The sequence below is a fragment of the Ursus americanus genome, chromosome 9 (assembly GCF_024610735.1).
Source record: "Ursus americanus isolate L20-20 chromosome 9, mUrsAme1.1.p, whole genome shotgun sequence".
In the NCBI taxonomy this organism is placed as follows: domain Eukaryota; kingdom Metazoa; phylum Chordata; class Mammalia; order Carnivora; family Ursidae; genus Ursus; species Ursus americanus.
The window spans coordinates 80,229,757-80,245,608 of NC_142135.1; the positions used below are offsets into that span (position 1 = coordinate 80,229,757).

General features: G+C 37.9%; 2 protein-coding genes and 1 pseudogene across 2 annotated transcripts; 1 reads left to right on the top strand and 2 right to left on the bottom strand.

The window, feature by feature from the left end:
- Positions 1–3,784: 3,784 nt before the first annotated feature.
- On the bottom strand, positions 3,785–8,085 carry LOC123786777 (vacuolar protein sorting-associated protein 29 pseudogene; annotated as a pseudogene).
- A 1,093-nt stretch (positions 8,086–9,178) lies between these two features.
- On the bottom strand, positions 9,179–10,259 carry LOC123786778 (olfactory receptor 11H12-like). The gene has a single exon (XM_045789141.2). It carries the CDS (start codon positions 10,163–10,165, stop codon positions 9,179–9,181), a length of 987 nt encoding a protein of 328 aa, XP_045645097.1. The 5' UTR covers positions 10,166–10,259.
- Positions 10,260–14,849: 4,590 nt separating this feature from the next.
- Positions 14,850–15,599, top strand: LOC123786819 (olfactory receptor 4Q3; the record flags this gene model as incomplete). The annotated part of the gene is made up of 1 exon (XM_045789172.2): positions 14,850–15,599. A coding segment is annotated over one exon (750 nt), but the record flags the coding sequence as incomplete, so codon positions are not given.
- Between the last annotated feature and the right edge of the window lie 253 nt (positions 15,600–15,852).

Consider the following 15,852-nt stretch of genomic DNA (forward strand, 5'->3'; position numbering starts at 1 on the left):
TTTAAAAAGGCCAATTAATTATGAAGAGTTTGAAATAGTGATTAAAAACCTTCCAAAAAACAAAATGCCAGGGCCTGATGGATTTCCTGGGGAATTCTACCAAACATTCAAAGAAAAAATAATACCTATTCTCCTAAAGCTATTTCAAAAAATAGAAACAGAAGGAAAGCTACCAAACTCATTCTATGAGGCCAATATTACCTTGATCCCCAAACCAAGCAAAGACCCCCTCAAAAAGGAGAATTACAGACCGATTTCCCTAATGAATATGGACGCCAAAATCCTCAACAAGATCCTGACTAATAGAATCCAACAGTTCATTAAAAGGATTATCCATCACGATCAAGTGGGATTCATCCCTGGGATGCAAGCGTGGTTCAACATTCACAAATCTATCAGTGTGATAGATTTTATGAACAAGAAAAAAGCCAAAAATCATATGGTCCTCTCAATAGATGCAGAAAAAGCATTTGACAGTATACAGCATCCTTTCCTGATTAAAACCCTTCAGAGTGTAGGGATAAAGGGTACATTCCTCAATCACATAGAAACCATCTATGAAAATCCTACAGCAAATATCATTCTCAATGGGGAAAAGCTGGAAGCCTTTCCCTTAAGATCAGGAACACAACAAGGATGCCCACTCTTGCCATTATTTTCAACATAGTACTAGAAGTCCTTGCAACAGCAATCAGACAACAAAAAGGGATACAAAGTATCCAAATTGTCAAAGAAGAAGTCAAACTGTCTCTCTTTGCAGATGACATGATACTCTATATGGAAAACCCAAAAGAATCCACTCCCAAACTACTGGAAGTTATAGAGCAATTCAGTAATGTGGCGGGATACAAAATCAATGCTCAGAAATCAGTTGCATTTCTATACATGAACAATGAGACTGAAGAAAGAGAAATTAGAGAATCCATCCCATTTACAATAGCACCAAAATCATACGTTACCTTGGAATTAACTTAACCAGAGATGTAAAGGACCTATATTCTAGAAACTACAAATCACTCTTGAAAGACATTGAAGACACAAAAACATGGAAAAATATTCCATGCTCCAATCGGAAGAATTAACATAGTTAAAATGTCCATGCTACCCAGAGCAATCTACACTTTTAGTGCTATCCCTATCAAAAAACCAATGACATTTTTTCAAGGAACTGGAACAAATAGTCCTTAAATTTGTATGGAACCAGAAAAAGCCATGAATCGCCAAGGAATTGTTGGAAAGGAAAAACAAAGCTGGTGGCATCACAATGCTGGATTTCAAGCTGTACTACAAATCTGTGATCACAAAGACAGCATGGTACTGACACAAAAACAGACACATAGACCAATGGAACAGAAGAGAGAACCCAGAAATGGACCCTCGGCTCTTTGGGCAAGTAATTTCCTCCTTCGATAAAGGAGGAAAAGGCATCCAGTGGAAAAAAGACAGTCTCTTCAATAAATGGTGCTGGGAAAATTGGTCAGCTACATGAAATAGAATGAAACTTGACCACTCTCTCACACCATACACAAAGATATACTCCAAATGGTTGAAAGACCTCGATGTGAGACAGGAATCCATCAAAATTCTAGAGGAGAACATAGGCAGCAACCTCTACGACATCGGCCACAGCAACCTTTTTCATGACACATCTCCAAAGGCAAGAGAAACAAAAGATAAAATGAACTTGTGGGACTTCATCAAAATCAAAAGCTTCTGCACAGCCAAGGAAACAGTCAAAAAAACTAAGAGGCAGCCCATGGAATGGGAGAATATATCTGTAAATGATGCTACAGATAAAAGACTGGTATCCAAGATCTACAAAGAACTTCTCAAACTTAATACACGAGAAACAAATAAACAAATCATAAAATGGGCAGGAGATATGAACAGACACTTTTCCAATGAAGACATACAAATGTCTAACATACACATGAAAAAATGTTCAAGATCATTAGCCATCAGGGAATGTCAAATCAAAACCACACTAAGATACCACCTTATGCCAGTTAGAATGGCAATAATTGACAAGGCAAGAAACAACAGTTGTTGGAGAGGATGTGGAGAAAGGGGATCACTCCTACATTTTTGGTGGGAATGCAAGTTGGTACAGTCACTCTGGAAAACAGTGTGGAGGTCCCTTAAAAAGTTAAAAATAGAGCTACCCTATGATCCAGCCATTGCACTAGTGGGTATTTACCCCAAAGATACAGACGTAGTGAAGAGAAGGGCCATATGCACCCCAATGTTCATAGCAGCATTGTCCACAATAGCTAAATCATGGAAGGAGCTGAGATGCCCTTCAACAGATGACTGGATTAAGAAGATGTGGTCCATATATACAATGGAATATTACTCAGCTATCAAAAAGAGCAATTCCTCAACATTTGCTGCAACATGGACGGCACTGGAGGAGATAATGCTCAGTGAAATAAGTCAAGCAGAGAAAGACAATTATCATATGGTTTCTCTCATCTATGGAACATAAGAACTAGGAAGATCAGTAGGAGAAGAAAGGGATAAACATACACTCTTAGTTGATCCTTAACCACGTGATCTATGCTATATATGTGGGATAATGTATTCTTATCCTTATTTTACTTAAGAAGCAATGGAATGTCAAAAAGTTAGGTGACTTGCTAGATATCACTAGTAAAAGTGGTAGAGTTGGGACTACAGCCCAGGTTTCCTGCCTCCCTGAATGGTGGTCTTTCCACTACAGAAGTCCTGATGTAGGACTAAGGAAACATTTCAAGTGAAGTTTTACTGCTGAGTTTATGTCAAGTTTATGAAGAGAGCCTCAAAATTTAGTTCAGGTAAAATATAAAGGAGGTGGAAAAAGTGAACTGGAGAATGAAACAGAGGAAAAAACAGTAAAACAAAATATGAAATATTGATACTTTTGTCTTCAGAATATAGTGATGGAGGTAGGAGGTTCCATTAACCCCTTCTCACTGCTTTCTTTTTCCTTTCCCATGGTAAGGCCTCCAGTTCCTTATTATGAGATGACCAGCCACCATATGTCCCCCTTCTAGGTCCCAGGAAAGATAGAGGCAAAAGGCCAGACTGGCAGAGAGAGATGGCAGCTAACAATAGTGAAAGCATCATCCTCCTGACAGAATTGGTGCTTATTCAGTACCTCATGCCTTTGGCCACAGGAAGATTTGGTATTAAAAGATACAGACTTTTCTGTCTTGCACTTGAGTTCACCATGAAGATAACATGCTGGGATGATCACATAAATGCTGGCTTTGGAAGCACTAAAGCTCCCTTTCCTTGACTACCAGATTTGTGTGTGCTTCAGAGTTCAGTGTTTTCAGAAGAGGACTGAGGAGAAGAGCCAAGGGCTGCATTGTCCAGATGATTTGACCTTGCAAAACTATCACCCTCGTTGTGAATGTCACTCAACATACTTGAGGCTGAGCCATTCTATTTCTCTGGACATTCCCTTGCATCTTATGTTTTATTTATTTATTTCTATAAATGAAAGGTAACTTTATTACTGAAGAAAAAAATGTACACAAGAAAATCTAGATTCTTTTTCCTCTTGCACTACTTTTTATAGTGAAGTTCCAGATATGAACTTTGAGGGTATTTACAAGGGTAAATTTTTCTTAGCACATGACCATTTACTGTGTGGTGGGTGTTTTTTCATAGAAATCATATACAGAAGTGGACTATATTCCTACAGTTTACAAGAAGCTTAGAACATTGTATTAACAGAAGACAGTATTTTACTGTAAAAGGTCTTAAACGTGATATGATCATGTGGCTTATAAATGTTTAATTACTTGAATTGAACAGGGGAAGGAAAAAAACAGCAAGACAGGCCTGGCTTTAAGATTTTTTTGTATTCGATTCCTTTTACTATTGCATCATCTCCAGGTAGCTGAAACACATAAATGACAACCGTAGAGGCCTGGCTATCCACTGACAAATGTAGGAATAATGTTTGTTGCTAAGGCATTATATGCTTCAGTGGCAGAACCTGGGTTAATGTAAAATTGTTTTTCATGCTCAAATGCTTCAAATTTGTGTGTGTGTCCTGAGATAAGACTGTCCGCATCAAACTGTCCCTGCAGCAGGGCTAAGCTGGCCATGTCTCCCATGCAATAACTTGATGCCTACGGATCAAACCAATTTTGAACTGCCCAGCAGTCACAACTTTCTGTTCTGCATAATTCAGATTCTCGTCAAAGACTACTCTCACAATGTGAACATCACTGGCCAGAGTCTTGAGATTGTCATAGCTCTCTTTGGAGCAAAGTTTTCCAGTACAGAGAATGTGCTGAATCTTTCCTGGCACTAGGAGCTTTTTAAATTTAGTCAGCAAACTGTTTCACTCGTGTGGGATGTGCAGGTCTCCATACCAACACTGACTGGAGAGAGAGCAATCTTCATCTTTAGAGGGGAGACCCCTTCAGATATGGATTGAAGTACATAGTTGATGTGGTGATGTGGGAAGCATCCTGTCCCTGGGCTCTGCTCAGTCACCACAACCACTGCTGCCTTCTTCCAGGCTCCTCAGCAACTTCCTTGCATTTTAGAAAGGTTGTTTCTTGTGCTTACACTGCAGTCTCTGACTTTGTCAAATAGGATGTCCTGTTATTCTTGATATTCCTTTTCTATTCTAGTATCTAGAAGATTTCAAAGCCTGAAATAGATCTCAGACCAAGGAGACACAATGTCACTGGGGCAGAAATCCTAGGAATACAGAACAAATCTGGACTGTGGAGCGAGTATCCTTTGTCCTTAGGAAATTTGTTTTGATGGAATTACCTGAGCCATCACTCAGATTGTCCACAAATGACAGTTCCTCATTTGGCCAGTTAAATTGTGGCAAGCTTATACCCAGTGTTTCCCTTAATCTCTGCCTAGCCCCTGCCTAGCTTGAGGCCTCTGACTTCCCCTAGAGAGGGTCAGCATCTCTATGTAGGGGAGATTCTCTGTTTTTGCTTTTTTCCTTATCAGTTTCCACTACGTCCACAAAACTTATCTGGTACAGGGTTAGCGGTTAGTTTATTTTGAGCAGAGGAAATGAAGCTCAGTGGAGACAGAGTTGAAATTTCTCAGAGCAGAGGAAATGAAGCTCAGTGGAGACAGAGTTGAAATTTCTGCAACAAGGATATAAAAGCCTTTCGTCTGTGATTCTTTCCTCCACAATGGCCTATGCCCTCTCTCACACATAGGTGTGACAGCCAGGGCAGAGAGGAGAGTGCTTTGCTAACTTTGTAACTTCTCCCAAATCTGCATGATTTTTACTCTCTTTTATTTCTTATCAACTTTTTCTACTTCATAATTTCCTCTTTTCTAGTCTGGTTTGGGGATTTCAGTTCTTGCTACTTTTGTATCATATCCTTCTGCCACTTGAAAAAAGAAGACCCTTCTCCATTTCCCAGGAGAGTTTTCTTTCTTCCTTGCAATAAGAACAACACACTAGCTCCACCATTTCCATGTCTTCCCTCTCCATCTTCCTGGTAGTCTTAATATTAAGCTTCTTTGTGGCAGGAAGATTGAAACAGAGCCCATAATCTTACCAGAGGGAATTTGACCTTCAAACCAAGGTTGGGAGTATAGAAGAGAAAGAAGAAGAAAGAGAATGATAGATTTCTAACCTAATGGTAAGGTCGTCTTTTCCAGAGGATATGAGCCATTAACAAACTTCAGGGAAGGAAATCATGAAATCAGAGCCAGGACTGAGTTTGTGTAATTTAGTATTCCAAAGATAGAAAGGTTCCTCACACTCTGATTCATATCATGCTTGACTTGATTCAAACTTTTTTTGAAATGCTTTCACCTGTTTTTGGAGTAGCAATTACATAAATTTGATTATGATGATATTAAAATATTTTTTCATCATCCCAATCATTCATTTTTCTTAAGTATGGACAAGTTATCATTTCTTGCTTGCTTTTTAAATCTTTAAACTAAGGCTAATCATAATACCTTCCTCACAGAATGGCTGTGATAATCAAAATAAAATCTTATATATAGTATTATGAAATTGATTTTGGTTAATACTAGTATTTTTTATTTGGAAAGCTCTTTATCACTTACAAAACACTTTGACATAGTCTCTCAATTCATCTTCACAAATTCTGTGACAGAGTTTGGGTAAACATTCTCATACTCATTTCGTAGATGAGACTCAATGAAACCAAGTATGTTGTCCAAAGTCACATGAGTAAGTGAAGGAACCAGTTCTGTTGACTTTAATATCGGCAAGAATTCTGTGCCAATACCTTCTCTCCTGGAAACTATGGCTATGTTCTATGTAGCTACCCTCAGAACTGCATGGCAGTGCAGGCCAAAGGGCTGGACGTATCTAATAAGTGAATACCGTAGAGGAGGTATGCATGTAGGAGATATGCTTATAGGAATTTCTTTTCAATTAAGATAATAAGGGGTGCCTAGGTGGCTCAGTCATTTAAGCATCTGCCTTTGGCTCAGGTCATGATCCCAGGACCCTGGGATTGAGCCCTGCATTGGGCTCCCTGCTCCATGGGGAGTTTGCTTCTCCCTCTGCCTGCTGTTCTTCCTGCTTGTGTGCTCTCTCTCTCTCTCTCTCACTCTCTCTCTGTCAAATAAATAAATAAATAAATAAAAACTTAAAAAATTAAGACAATGACTACATACATCACATGAAGATTTATGTAATAAATATTTGAAACTCAAGATCTATCCAGGAATCCAGAATTGTTGTATATATTAGACTTAGATTCAGTTGTGTATAACAGAAACCCAAGTAACAACAGCTTATACAAGGTAAAGATTTGGGTTTTTTTTTCCCCTCACATATACACTTCTAGAGATAGATAACCCATGGCAGTCCAGAGGTAAGTAGTTCCAAGATACCACCAGGGACTCAAGCTCTCCTGGCTCTTGATAAATCCTTCTTAGTATATCTTTTCATCCTTGAAGTCACCTTATCATCCTAAGATAACAGCTGGAGCTGCAGACAGCAGGGTAGAGGCCAGTCTATATTCCACTTACATTTTTGATTGAACAGAAGTGTGCCACACAATTACTCCTATATAAAGGAGGCTACATTTGATTTTTCAAACTGGGTATATTGCCACCAGAATAGAGGGGTATTAAGGAGGGCACATATTGCATGGTGCACTGGGTATTATACGTAAATAATGAATCATGGAACATTGCATCAAAAACGGGATGTACTGTATGGTGACTAATATAACAAAATAAAAATTATATATAAAAAAGAATTGAGATTGTATTAAGCAGGAAGATAAGAAAAATGGATAGTAAATATGCAAGTAACACATTCTGCCATGCATGTATTGAGCATAAAATAAGAAAATGAATACAATGATGGAAACCAAGAGCTAGGTCCTTTTCTCAATGATATCACTTTAGGAGGCCGATAGTCAAGCAAATATTTATATCCAAATAAACAGCAAGACAGACTGATTTAGTGGCTAGAAAATCCTTAAAAGACAAAAACAAAGAAGAACAACAACAACAAAAATGAAGCACTACAAAGCCTAGGATTTTAGTCAAAACTCATGAATGTGTATGGAAAAATTAAACACACATTTGTTTCCCAAACTTCAACAAAGCACCTCATGTGTTGCTTAGGAAAAATGAATGATTGGGATGATGAAAAAATATTTTAATATCTTCATAATCAAATTTATGTAATTATTACTCTAAAAACAGGCCAAAAAAATTCAAAAAGAGTTTCAGTCAAGTCAAGCATGATATGAATCGGCCTATGTCCATTTTAAAAATCACAAGTGCAGTCTTATCTTTTGAACTGAGTAATCCATTTCTCTCAGGAAACTGTTCTAAGATAAAAACCTTGGAGGGAGAATTGATACATACATATAGTAGTTGTACATCCTGGATTTTCCGGGAACAGTTTTAGGTTAGATGATGAGTCCTAACCTAGTTTGCAAACATCATCATGACAAATCTTTACGAAGATTTAATTGAGATATTAATTTTTGCAATAAAAGAATGGAAGTAACCGTACTGCATAACAAAAGGATTGGTGTGGCTGGAAGGAGGGTCTGAATCCCTGGATAATAATTCTAAGTGATCATTATTGTGTAGTGGTGCATGCATTTTTCTCCTAATCCCCTTTCTGGAAATTCCCTTTCTTATATCCTGCAAAAGTTAAGCTACTTGGAAGGACAATCCTCCTTCTAGGAAAATATTGATCTCACCACATGAAACTTTACAATCCATACATACTAGTTGAATGGAAAATTAAAAGTTCCTAAAAAACAATGTTTAAAAAACTCGATGATAATATAGGAACAACTTTGATATATTAAATAAAGCATACGTATAAATGAAAATGTAAAGTGTATTGTATCACTGTAAAGTGATTGATTTCTGGATGCTTTTCGTCCTTAAAATTTTTCCTTACTGTTATTTTAATACTGTCGCAGCAACAAATAACAATGAACTGTCACTTATTTTTTTGAACTGAAGTAATTTATTACAAAGTAGATCATTTCCCTCTGCATTTTTTAGAAGGAGATATTCTAAAACCCAAAGGAGATTATCTAAAACCCAATTAATTGACCAATTAGGCTTTTGGTGAAACTTTACTTAGTAAAAATATTGACACTCAGAAAACTGTATTTCTGAATATTTTGATTGATGTTGTTAGAATTAGAATCTGCCCCTTAAGGAGCTTAGAAAGAGGTAATGTATAAGGAAAACCAACAACATATGTCTGAATATCATTAGGCTAGCACAGCATTATGGTCCTGTAGAAATTTTGGATAATTGCTTTAAGGGTTTATTTAGCAGTGGTGACCAGATCACCAAAATGATATAGTCAAATAAGAAAAGAACCATAAGCAGAAAAAAAAATTCTTTCTTTTGTTTACCAACAACTGAACAAACAAAATGACATAATTTAATTGATCCCAGAACCATTAACCTAAATTATCAAATAGAACACAGAAATTTTTACAACAGAAGAACCATATGAACTATCCAGAAAACACGCAGATGTGTCCATTCCCTAGTTCATGTACACTCCGAGTGCCAAAGTAGAACCCAGTACTTCCATTTATCTATATAATCTGGCCACTCTGTAAGTATCCCCATGGATGTTTAATTTCATAAGCTGACATAGTTAATATCACTAGACTTATATTTGAAGATTTGAATAACTATATAATCCTGATTGCTTTTTGTGAGACTATACTGACCTGATAATGGAGGGATCATCTCGTGTATCTCGGGTTATGTCGAGACGCCCCAGAACTTTCCTCAGGGCTGCTTTTATCTCCTTATTCCGAAGGCTATAAATGACGGGGTTGAAGAGTGGAGTCACCATAGCATAGAACAAAGTTGCAACTTTCTGTATACCAGCAGAATGCCCAAGTCCTGGGCTCACATACATGACCATCAGAGAGCCATAGAATAGTGATACCACAGCCAAATGAGACCCGCAGGTTGAGAAGGCCTTATGTCTCCCAGTGGCTGAAGGCATACGCAACACAGCCAATAGGACAAGTGTATAGGACCCAAGGATAAAAAGGAAGTTACCGAAGATAACTAATGAGCTTAGAGTATAGCACAGCTGTTGGGTTGTTGGAGCAGAGGCACATGCCAATGCAAACAGTGGCCCTGGGTCACACACAACGTGGTCAATAATGTTTGGGCCACAGAAGGGCATCTGAGAGATGAATACAATGGGGGTCAGGAACCACAGAAATCCACAAACCCAGCAGATAATGACCAGTTTGGTACAGAAATGCCCAGTCATGATATTAGGGTAGTGCAAGGGATGGCAGATAGCAAGGTACCGATCAAAGGCCATGACGGCCAAGAGGAAACATTCAGATGTTCCCAAAGAGAAAAAGAAATAAAATTGGAGGAAACACCCAGTAAAGGAGATGGTCTTTTTATCTAAGAGGAAATTGACCAACATCTTGGGAACTGTAGAAGAGACATACCAGATCTCTAGAAAGGAGAAATTCCCCAGGAATATGTACATGGGGCTGTGGAGTCGCCATTCACACCACAGAGCGCAAACAATGGCCCAATTCCCTGTTACAGTCAAAACATACGTTGTAGTGAAGAGTGAGAAGAGGAGGATCTGAATCTTCCACTCACAAGAAAAACCTAGGAGTATGAATTCTCTTAGAGAAGCAAAGCTGGAATATGGCTCAGAGACATTCATTGGGTCAGTAACCTGCAAGGTCAAGAGACATGTTATTAGCAGTTAGGGCTAGTTTTGAATATGTTCCTTTTTCAGAATGAAGAGAAGACAATGAACATGGGGTCATTTTTCAAAAGAATCATCAGTTAGGAAGAGAATGTAGTCTACTTGTTCTTGGTTATGTACTCTGAGTTTTGGACATAGTAGGTAGCTGGCTTCATGGAAACAAACTTTGCCTGCTTCTGAATCTCTTCCTCATTATGGTACCATGATAGAACTAGGTAAAGTTAAACTCTTTTTTTTTTTTTTTGAGAGAGAGAGAGAGAAAGAGAAGTGGGGGGGAGGGGCAGAGGGAGAGGGAGAGAGAGAATCTTAAGCAGGCTCCATGATGGGCTAGATCTCACGACCCTGAGATCATGACCTGAGCTGAAATCAAGAGTTGGACACTTAACCAACTGAGCCACCCAGGCACCCAAGTTAACTTCATTTTGTAAAGCTTATTTTGGAGCAGGGATGATGTACAGTAGTTTCTGGATAGCATATAACACAAAGTTAACAATTAATACATGTACTAGTTTCTTTTCTTAAACCCATCTTATAGGGCAATAGACTCAGTAAAGGTTTTAATTTTACTATTTACGTCTCAGTTAAATATATTGCTTAACATATCATTTAAATATGTAAAATAAATGGACATATTGTATAGCAAGTTAGCAGTAATTTTAAAGCCAATATGCCTCATTTCTATTGCTCTTTCTGTTAGCTTAAGCATCATAAAAATGTTATACCATAATGTTACTCACCAGCACTGACTTTTAATATTGCAGTGTTGCAGTGTCTTCTGTCGGAAGCAGGGGCTTTAAGTTTTCACTTAATCTTTTACCTGTAACAATTTGCAAAATAACAGCTAGGTATGGAAGTTTATTTTCTGAAACCTTTCCCCCCATAAAATTTGGCATTGACTTTTTATATGCTTAATTTAAAAATCTGCACCAGAAGACAGAAGTCAAATACTTTTTTTGTTGTTGTTATTGTTATAAGTAAATGTACTTCATCCTACATTCTCATGGAAAAGATGTCAGGGATCTGAGTTCCCTGAATTTTGTGTGTGTGTGTGTGTGTGTGTGTGTGTGTGTGTGTGTGTGGCATTATGCAGGGATGTGAGTTCTGAAAGTTGTGAGAGCTTACATTTGGGGCACAAACACAAAATTTTCAAAAGCAGGGTTTTTTTTCCAACCTGTTGTCCACTCCAGTGCTTAGAAAAGTCTTTTAGAATTATTTGGTAGAAGCAGTATTTGTGCTTCTTTTAGTAGTATGTATCCATTTTTTAAACGTTCCAAACCAGGAGCATAAATAAATCAACATTAAGAAATTCTGGAATGAAAGGGATTGACACAGAGATATTAAGATCTTCTGCAGTAATCAAAAGGTAAAGATATCATTGTTTTGATATCTACCAAATCTCTGAAGGACCTGTTTGATGAACCATATACTTCTCTGTCCAGCTGGATAAGGAATTTTATTGCTTCACAAATATTAAGAATGCACTTTTTTAAAAATCATATGTTCTCCTAGGACTTGGCCTCTATAGCATTAGGAAAGTTCTTCTCCTCCAAGCCAATAGATCTTTAAAAAGTTAATGATTGCATGTTCTCTGAGGAATTAGTAAAGAGTAATAACTTCTCTGAGGCACCATTATTTACAAAGTTTGCTTGTCTGGAATATGGATTCCAAAAAGATTCCAGAAGATACGATTTGAGAAACAATAAAGCACAACGTGTCACCAAAAGTTTTGGTATGAAGTTCAGGAATACTTCTTAAAATTTTTTTTTTAAATTTAACTTTTAGGTAGTTAACATACAGTGCAATATTGGTCTCTGGTGTAGAGTTCAATGGTTCATCGCTTACATACAACACCCAGTGCTCATCACAAGTGCCCTCCTTACTGCCCATCACCGATTTAGTCCATCCCCAGCTCACCTCCTTCCATAAACCTAACCCTAACCCTAACCCTAGGGATTGCATTGAATCTGTAGATTGTTTTGGGTAGTATGGCTATTTTGATAATGTTAATTCTTCCAATCCATAAGCATGGAATATCTTTCCACTTGTGTTGTCTTGAATTTCTTTAATCAGTGTTTTATAGTTTTCAGAGTACAGGTCTTTCACCTCTTTGGTTAAGTTTATTCTGAGGTATTTCATTATTTTTCATACAATTATAAATGGTGTGATTTTTTAAAAAATTCTCTTTCTGTGACTTCACTGTTAGTGTATAGAAAGGCTATCAATTTCTGAGTATTAATTCTGTATTCTCCTACTTTGTTGAATTTGTTTATTTCTAGTAGGTTTTTTTTGGTGGAGTCTTTAGGATTTTCTATCTATAGTATCATGCCATCTGCAAATAGTGACAATTTAACTTCTTTATTAATATGGATGCCCTCTCTCTCTCTCTTCCCTCCCTCCCTCCTTTCCTCTCTCTCTTTCTTCCCTTTTCTTTCTTCCCTTTTCTTTCTTTCTTTCTTTCTTTCTTTCTTTCTTTCTTTCTTTCTTTCTTTCTTTCTTTCTTTCTTTCTTTCTTTCTTCCTTCTCTCTCTCCTCCCTCCCTCCCTTTCTTCTCTCTCTTTCTCTTTCTTTCATCTGATTGTTGTGGCTAGGCCTTAGAGTACTTTGTTGAATAAAAAGGGTGAGAGTGGACATCCTTGTCTTGTTCCTGACCTTAGAGGGAAAGCTCTCAGTTTTTCACCATTGAGCATGATGTTAGCTGTGGATTTTCCATGTATGGTCTTTATTATGTTGAGGTATGTTATTTCTATTTTGTTGATAGTTTTTATCATGAATGGATGTTGAATCTTGTCAAATGCTTGTTCTGCATCTATTGAGATTATCATATGATTTTTAACCTTTGTTTTGTTAATGTGGTGTATGATGATCGATTTGTGAATATTGAACCATCTTGCATCCTGGGAATAAATCTCACCCGATTGTAGTGAAGAGGTTTTTGATCAGTTGTATGTGGTTTGTTAATAGTTTGTTGATGATTTTTGCATCTTTGTTCATCAGAGATATTGGCCCATAGTTTTCTGGTTTTTTTGTAATGTCTTTGTCTAGTTTTGGTATTAGGCTAATGGTGACCTTGTAGAATATATTTGAAAGGTTGACTTCTTCTACTACTTTTTTGGAATAGTTTGAGGAGAATGGGTATTAATATTTCTTATTAATGTCTGGTAGAATTCACTTGTGAATGTATCTGGTCCTGGATTATCCTGAGTATGGCCATAATGCCTACAAGGAAGAAAATCCAAAACTCATGCATTAAGAATTTTTTAGAAAATTGACATGCTTAAGACCCATCATTCATCTTCTGAATTAGAATCTCCAGGTACAAGGTTCAGGGCAACTATAATTTGTAAAACAGTCCTATTGATTTTTTTAAAAAGACTTTATTTATTTATTTGACAGAGAGAGAGAGACAGCCAGTGAGAGAGGGAACACAAGCAGGGGGAGTGGGAGAGGAAGAAGAGGCTTCCAGTGTAGCAGGGAGCCCAATGCAGGGCTTGATCCCAGGACCCTGGGATCATGACCTGAGCTGAAGGCAGATGCTTAACCACTGAGCTACCCAGCTGCTCCCTATTGATTTTGATATATACTCCTAGTTGAGAATCAATGATGTATAGCAATACTTGAAGTGGAGAGCTTAATTAGGAATTTGAAGAAGACAAAGACCACAGTATGTGTTAAAGGCCAGCCTATACATTAAAATAAGAAATGTATATGATCTTGGATATAATGTATTCAGTAAACTATAGGTATTATGCAATAAACTAGGGAAGGTAGAAATCTGATATCAAGTTCTAGTTCCTTCTCATGAAATAAGTGCTTATGATAATAATGTAATAATCTGTTTTGTTCTGTGATGCATTTGTTCATAAAGTGTTTTTACAATGTCTTGACTATACTAGCATGTTCTGTATGTCCTATGTTCTTTTACATAAGAACTTGATCTCGGCTAATTAAACATCTTAGATCATTGAAAAGAACACTGGAATGCCATCTCCATATGAAAATTCACAATCCTTGGTATATCCAAAGAAGCTTAGAAAATTTCCATTGTATCAGAGCTTAAGTAGGGCTGTACATCTGACAGCAAATGGTTTCCTGTCTTCTTTGCTTTGTTTTTCTTTTCCAAATGATTCTAGTGAATGAGGTGGTTTCTTCTATCATTTATCAGATTGTAGAATTAAATGTACCTGGGGAAATGACTCTATAGGCAGGTGAAGAGGAGGTCACATATGTGGTGGGACCACGACATCAAAAGTACAACCTTTCTCTCCTTCTCTCTCTTGCAAATAAATAAATCTTGAAAAAAAGAGAAAAAAAGAAATAGGGCTTCCTGGGTGGCTCAGTCAGTTAAGTGTCTGCCTTCAGTACAGGTCATGATACCAGGGTCCTGGAATCCAGTCCTGCATCAGGCTCTCTCCTCAGCAGGGAGTCTGCTTCTCCCTCTCCCTCTCTTCTCTCTCTCTCTCAAATAAATAAATAATCTTAAAAAATAAACAAAAAAAGAAATATTGCCACACTTTGAGGGACTGAAGTCAGTTAAAAATTTTTTATTTAAATTCAAAGTAGTTTATTTAAATCCAATAGCCAACTATATGTTGTTAAATTCAAAGCCAACTATAAATAAAAAAAAAATTTGGGTGGCCATCTGTCCTTCATTGACCTATGCCTGAGCTGTGTTACTGTGCCCAAGATGTTAGGAGATTTTCTACAGCAAGGCAAGATCATCTCTTTTTCAGGGTGCTTGGCCCAGATCTACTTCTTGCACTTTCTGGGAGCCAGTGAGATGTTTCTGCTGACAGTCATGGCCTATGATAGGTATGTTGCCATCTGTAGTCCTTTGCAGTACCTGACAGTCATGAACCGCCAGCTGTGCTTTCAGTTGGCTTTGGCCTGTTGGTGTGGGGGCTTCATCCACTCTCTCACACAGGTCACACTGGTGATCCAGCTGCCCTTCTGTGGCCCCAATGAACTGGACAACTTCTACTGTGATGTCCCACAGGTCATCAAGCTAGCGTGCATGGACACCTATGTAGTAGAGGTGCTGATGGTCTCAAACAGTGGTCTGCTATCTCTCGTCTGTTTCATGGTCTTGCTATTCTCTTATGCCATCATCCTGATCACCCTGAGAACGTGCTTCTGCCAGGGCCAGAGCAAGGCACTCTCCACCTGTGCCTCCCACCTAACTGTGGTCAGCCTGATCTTTGTGCCGTGTGTATTCATCTATCTGACGCCTTTCTGCAGCTTCTCCGTGGATAAGGTGCTCTCCATCTTTTACACAGTGGTCACACCCATGTTGAATCCTCTCATCTACACACTCAGAAATGCTGAAATGAAGACAGCCATGAAGAAGCTGAGAAAAAAGCATGTGGCATCCTTCTGCCATATTAAAGGATGAACAGGAAGAGGTGAATTAGAAAGCATAACTTTCTTGGGACAATCTTAACTCATCCTGTACATGCGTATATGCATGAAACCAATGTGATGACTTTGGCATAAAAGCTGGCATCAAAATTAGGATGCATTGCTGTTGATTGCTATCGAGGTATAGTGGCTTTGCTGGATGTTCAGTATTAAGCAGGGAAGTCAGGAGTGTTTATTGGCCCAGAAATTGAGTAGTAGGTTCAAGAGGACACCTTGAAAGATCAACT

Bases quoted from the DNA above. Each gene is read 5' to 3' on its own strand.
- LOC123786778 (XM_045789141.2), bottom strand. From the start codon at position 10,165: ATGAATGTCTCTGAGCCATATTCCAGCTTTGCTTCTCTAAGAGAATTC.